Genomic DNA, 6,637 nt, shown 5'->3' on the forward strand with positions numbered 1-6,637 from the left:
CTCCTACCATCCCTCACCCGGACAGTTTCCTGTTGTTGCTGCTTTCTGTATAAGTGAGACAAACTCAAGAAAAGGTCTGGATGCCATTTTCAAAACATTTTCTGGAGTTCATGTGTGAAAACAGCCTTAAACAGGGGTCATGGTGAACATTGATCAGTCCTGCCGGGTTGACCGCATCGCACAGATGTTTAAATCTCACCGAAAACACAAAAAGCATTAAAAAGAGACAATGCAGAGGAAAAACAAAACAATCCATCAGACTTCAAGGTTGTTTAATTTCAAACGTTAATATATTTCGTCTTCTAATTCATAGTGAACTATTCATCCAGCTTTGACACAGGTCCCCTCCAATCGGCAGCAACTACACAACAGCCCCCCAAGACAGGTGACACATTTAACAATGCTCAAAATAAATATTTTTCATTATAAAATAATAAACCTTCAAATAAATATATATTTTTTTAAACTTTACACTAAGCAAATGTTGGAATTAGAAAATATTTTTTTCATAAAAGGTCACTGTACAATTTACAAGTAGAAGGGATAAGATTTTTCCTTTGTAAATTATATAACAATTGATTGATATACATTCCAGTGAATGTAAAAAAACAATGAATGAAGTTTACTGATTCATATAAATGTGAATTTATCAAGGTGCCTCTGGTATGGCAGAAAACTTTTCACAGTTGAAGTATTATTATATGTACAAAAATAAAACATCTGTCAAACCCTTTGAATTACTACTTTACATAAAGTTAGTAACAGGAGCCTGTTCTTAGCATATAAATTGTATTAAATGTTAAAAAAAAGGCTATTCATTTGGACTCTACCAAATGAAGCAACTATTTTTCAGGACAAAACAGTAGTTGAATATGTCTTCATACCTTTAAACATGCGGAGCGCTTAATTTGGTTCAACTTTCAAGTGAAGCTCATAATGCTGGGGCGAGTGAACGCACCTGCAGAACAGACCTGGCAGGCGAAAACAACAAACACGACAGCATCACTCGATTCTGAAGCAAACCGGTTTCCACGACAGACCTACGGGGACAAAACTAACAGTTCAGTCAACATGGAGTCCTTCCATCCTTCAGCATTTCGACACACGTAAGCACCTCGTCTACGTCTCCTCGCAGCGGCCGGGGTTCGTGTTCTTGCACCGGCAGCCGGGTCGAGCGACGCGGTCATAGCAGCTCTGGCACGCAGCAACACAACCTCTGGCTGGGAGGTAGCAAAGCAGACAGGGGAAGAGCACGGCGAGCAACGACACGGTGGTCCAGCGCACGCAGCAGTGGGACTGGGAGCACGAGAAGGGCTTATCGGCGCACGTGTCCTCGTCGTCGCTGGAGCAGTGGTAGAAGAGCCCCTTGACGCAGCATATGCATGTCCCGTACTCCACCGCGCTCCGCGCAGAGCACATGCACCGTCGGCCGCACATCAAGCAGGAGGGAAGCACCCGTGGGCGAGTGCACTCCGAGCACTGGCAGCGACCGCAGTTCTCACACTTGATGGAGTGTTTGCCGGGACTTTTGCAGCCGACGCTGCCCGGCACGGCCGTCACCGCGCCAGACTCCTCGTTCAGGGGTTTCAACTCCTCTGAATTCAGCTCTTCGCGTTTGGGCTGGGTTCTGATGATGTGGTCCACGAATGCTGGGCCGCTGATGAGCCTCTGGCCTGAAGAAGTGCTCCCAACGCTGGTCCTGATGTTACTCTGGGAGTCCTCGGCACTGGAGGAGCGCAACACGCCGTCCTCCCCGTAAGAGATGGAGGTGTGCGTGTTCCCATGCTGTGTCAATAAAGGCAGGTTGCGGAGATTATTAGTCTCCTGCAGCCCGCTTGTCCTGTAAACAGGCGACGACCCATGGTCGATCTTCTGTTGTCTTTGCTGAGAGGCTGGAGACATCTGGGCAACCGTGGGCCCTTCGGTGTACTCATTACAACTCCCAGTTATCCTAATCTGATCCAGAGGCAGCACTGCTGGAGTAAGGGATGCCTGGCTGCTGTTCAGCCCGGGATCTGGAAGCCCATCGCGCGCTTGCGGAGGCCACGGTTGCGGTCTCCCTTCGTCATGCGGCGTGCCCGCCGACCTCGTTGATGTCGGTGACTGTCCGTGGTGTCCACCTCCCCCGTCGCTGCCGTTTTGACTTCTGGAATCCATCTCGGGACTGAAGGGCCACTCTGGCTGGCAAGGGACACATCTGAAGTCCTGGTAAAAGACACAGACACGTTTATATCTGTCCGTTACAAGCCATGCAAATGATGCCATGCAAATCATAACTGATATCTGTACGAGCACCACTATGGAAATAAGGATGATCACACATCACATTGTTGGGGACAGAGATGGGTGTGTTTGATTACAGTGTTGATGGCAGTAGAGACGGGCGGCTGGGCCTTTAGAATCACCTTTTGAAGAGTTCCTTTCATTGAACCCCAACAGTAGGTTTGTGTTCACTCTGAACCAAATTTGTTTAGTCAAAGCTGTTGCATGTTGCAGGTTTAAAAACAAACAATGAATTTATTTCTTAGTGCAAACTTCCCGTTTCCTGTCAGGTATTGTATGACATGACGTCTAACCTGAAACCTAATCTGACCTAAACCAAATGGACCAAAGAGCTCAAAACAGGCCTTTGTTTTCCTAAAATGCCCTAAAATACTTATTTTTGGTTTATTGGCAACCATATATGCAATAGTTCACTCAAATAAACATCCGGTTTTGAACTACATTCAATTGTAACGTTTTAGGCCGCTAGTAAGTGGAATAAGTCTGCTTTGGTAAACTGTGGTGGACATTTTTCATTATCATTTACTGTTATTTAGCTGGATTAGAGCAAAATTTATCTGTAGGTATCTCGATAATCACATCTTTTTAGCTCCTGCTTCTCAATTGCGAGAATTTCATCTTTTCTTCATCATACATCGTTATAAAGTGAATATTATAGTTTTTCTTTTACTACTGGTAAGATAACAGCAGAAATCTGAGAGAAGCAGGGTCAGAAAGTTGAACAGCACGGTTAAATATTATGAAGCTAAATTTATTTTAGAATCTATATGGGAACTTCAAACAAACATTCTCACCCCCTCGTCTGCAGGAACTCTAAGATCAGTTATCATCTCACTCATTCATCATTTGGAAAGCGTGAGGATTAGCATTTTGCACTGTCACTCTGCATTAATCCAACATATTCAAATTGCACAGCCTTGTTTTCATCAACACGTCGCACCAAAGTAAAGAAACTGTCAGCAGTGGCCTTAATTCTTCTTCCTTTGCGCTAATTAGCTTTCAAATGCCTTCTTTGGGGGGGTGGGGGGGTGAAGTCTCCCCCCGCTCTTCCCCTTTCAGTGACAATACAGGAAGGGCTTTTGTTTGTTGCCTGACAAATGGCCTGCGGCAACCTTCCCCATTCTAACACATTTACATTGTGACACTCTTGAAAAGAAGATGAGTGACAAGATAAAAAAAAGAAGTCTGGAGCCTGAAAAGGGGGGCCTGTGTAAAGTGTGAGTGATGCCCTCGAGGAGGGTGGGACCGAAGTACGGCTCCCGGTGAGCATGCACCAGGCTTCTTTAGGATTTATAAGCTTTTTCTGCTCCAGATGAAGGGCTAGCGAGGTAACACCTATTAGAGAGGAGGGGGGGGGGGGAGAAGTGCTACAGCCCCTCATCTCCTTACAGGGCCTGTGTGCAGGCCGTGTTGGCCTCAGTGGGTGGGCCGGTGGAGGTAAACTGGAGCGAACTAATGACATGTTGGAGATCGTAGGAAAACCAAGGTGTTGCACACAAAAGATGAGAGATGACGCGACTATGGCCGAAATGTGGAGTCAAATGCAATGAGTTGTTTTGTTTGTGGTATAAGTTTTGTGACTGTAAAAAGAGGCCGCATAATTAGAATGCACATAGGACTGGCCGATAAAACGTATGTTTTATATATATTACTAGTTGCAAAATCAAAAACTATCGGGGAAACAATATATTTTCATCAAAAGCAATATTAAAAAAGTTTGGCTGTATTGTTAATTGTGCAAGCGCAGTGAGGAGGTAATTAAAAGGGTTTGTTCTTCTCTAGTCAGAGTTTAAAAACCACAACATTCACCCTGAGGCAAAAATCTGCCTTAAATCCTCGAAGGAATTGTGTTATGACAGTTATCGTGATATTTATTGATATAGACTGATACGACATTAATCTATATTGATAACATTTTGGGCCACATCGCCCAGCCCTAAACAGAAAACTGATTTATACCAAAATAATCCCTTTTTTTCTGATATACGTTAGTGTTTTTAGACTACAAATTCGTTTTTAAACATCGTAGGAATCATAAATGGACATTGAGTTCGATAATTATTGGTATCGTCTTCACATTTTAGGCCATATCTTGTATCGTATAGTTGTATAGATACAAGTTGTATTGTTCCTAATACTTCGGATGATGCACATATAAGAGTCGTGAAGGCTCAGTAGATGTACATGGTGCACATAGAAGGAAAAGGACTACAGGGAATGTGAACGCACATGAGAGCAAACACAGGTGCCACCTAGGACCCGTCTACTTCCTAAGACAGCCAGCCAGTGTTATAAACAGTTAAATCAGTTGTTAGACTGAGCCCGGTGGGAGGCACAAGGCTTTTACATTACACCTGTCTTCACTGGAGGAAACTTTAAACTTAATAATGGCAACAAATAAGAAGGTTTACAGTTGTCTCAGAGTACATCCGATCTTTTTTTAGTAAAACCACAACATATTTACGCAGCGTAAAAGTGCGGGCAAAGGCCATAGGAGCTGATCTTTAACGCAACTTCAAGGGAAAAAACGCATCGTAATGAGATAGTGAGTTCTCACAAAAGTTAGTGGGGAACACTCACCGTGCTTCCGACGCTTTAGCCCCCGTGCAGGTGAAATAAATCCAAAAGTGAGAGGCGGTGTATTCCTCACATCGACAGCTCAACGGGTAAACTCCATGGAGAAAGTGTCCAGGCAGCCGGGCGCGTGTTTTTCTTTTCGTTAAAAGCGACGCAAACACGCGTAAAATCCCTGCGCAAAGGAGGCACGAGGCGTTCAAAACAGTTCGAGAAGTTGGAGCGCACGCGTAAAACTTTTTCCCTGCAGGAGGAAGAGCGATAAAAGTTCAGCTCCGGTGGTTTTAATTCGCTGGGGTTTTTTTTATCCGTGAGACTCTGAAGAGTTGAAAGTACCTTTACTCGTGTGTGAGTTGGGGTTTTTTTTCCGGCTCTTTCCGGAGAGGAGGTCGGGATTTGGGCTGTAAATGGCGTCAAGCTGCAGTGAAGGAGGGGGAACACTGCGCTTGTTGTTGCAGCGGATATCTCGCATCCGGTGCGCCGCCATTGGCTGCTGGGGAGCGGCCATTCACACCCAGCCGGGTCAATGACATCGCTGCTGGGCCAGCACCGGGCCAACACCGGGCCAGCACCGGGCCAACACCGACTTACTCATCTTATTTCTTAAATGAGGTTTTTACATATCACACATCACAAGTCATAATCCAGCAGGTGATCACCAGATGATCGATGGGGGAAAAAAAACCCCACAAATAATATCAATACACTTGATAAGACTTTTGAAATATTGTCTACATCGAAATGAATGGAAGACGAGACAGAAGAATAACAAAAAAGGCCATTCATAGAAATATCATTGTAAATGTATGATAATATACAAAGGTATTTGTACTTTACTGTCTTCAAATTGATTTATACTTCTTCACCACTGTATTTAAATAGGAAATATACTTTAAACTCCATTACATTTATCAGTCAAATGCAGTTTACATTTTTAACATTTTCTAATAGATCAATAATACATAAAGTGGTGCGTATTATCTCCACATTGATCAAATACAACCCTAAAATGCCTCTTACATGTTAACATATTTATGTTTTGCAGATATATGACAGGGACTCAACATTGACACACTACATTTACTGTGTGTATATAATAACGATAATAACTAACTGTAACTTTGATTGATAATTCTTTAACTTATCATCTGTCACACTTATGTACTTTTAGGAATTTTTACTTTTTACATTTTTTATTTTCACTTTGCAGTGTTGTTGCTTTAAGTTTAAGTGAAGAATCTGGCAATAAGTTGATCACTTAAAGAAAAAAATAGTTTTATGTAGGTTTTGAGCATTTTATATAGGAAATAATTTGTCTGCTTGTACTCGTTTCATTTAGTTTAATTGAATTTGTGATCTGGGAAAGTGCACTTTCAAAAAAGTGACAAAGATGGGACAGGAGATGAAACAAAATAAGGTCAAAATAACATGACCTGAGTGGTTTTAGTTAAAGTATAACAAGAAGTGCGGGGTCAAAGGTCACAGGAGTAGATTCACATGCATATTATACTGTGTGAATCATACTGAGCATCGGCGGACATTTAATTCACTTTGAATTGAAGCTCATTGCCATTAGAGCTTCAAACAATCTATGAGAAGTGATACCACTAATTAAAAAGCCCATATCCTCTAGGCTGGAGTCAATAACTTTAGAGCAGCGCCCCCGTGTGGACTTTCTTCAACACTGCAGGTTACAATTAATAGATAATTAAAATCAAGTCTAAATAAACAGATTATCACTGAGATCGGTTGAAATGTCACTTACACCCCGGCTGGGAAG

At 42.8% G+C, this 6,637-nt stretch overlaps 1 protein-coding gene across 1 annotated transcript; it reads right to left on the reverse strand.

Annotated features, from left to right (window-relative positions):
• Positions 1-255: 255 nt before the first annotated feature.
• On the reverse strand, positions 256-5,287 carry spry2 (sprouty RTK signaling antagonist 2). The gene is made up of 2 exons (XM_034612536.1): positions 4,864-5,287; positions 256-2,205 (listed from the first exon to the last, which is right to left on the reverse strand). The coding sequence occupies exon 2, from the start codon at positions 2,155-2,157 to the stop codon at positions 1,120-1,122; it is 1,038 nt and encodes a 345-aa protein (XP_034468427.1). The 5' UTR covers positions 2,158-2,205; positions 4,864-5,287; the 3' UTR covers positions 256-1,119.
• Positions 5,288-6,637: the final 1,350 nt, after the last annotated feature.

Source organism: Hippoglossus hippoglossus, chromosome 2, assembly GCF_009819705.1.
Source record: "Hippoglossus hippoglossus isolate fHipHip1 chromosome 2, fHipHip1.pri, whole genome shotgun sequence".
NCBI lineage: Eukaryota > Metazoa > Chordata > Actinopteri > Pleuronectiformes > Pleuronectidae > Hippoglossus > Hippoglossus hippoglossus.

Bases quoted from the DNA above. Each gene is read 5' to 3' on its own strand.
- spry2 (XM_034612536.1), bottom strand. From the start codon at position 2,157: ATGGATTCCAGAAGTCAAAACGGCAGCGACGGGGGAGGTGGACACCAC.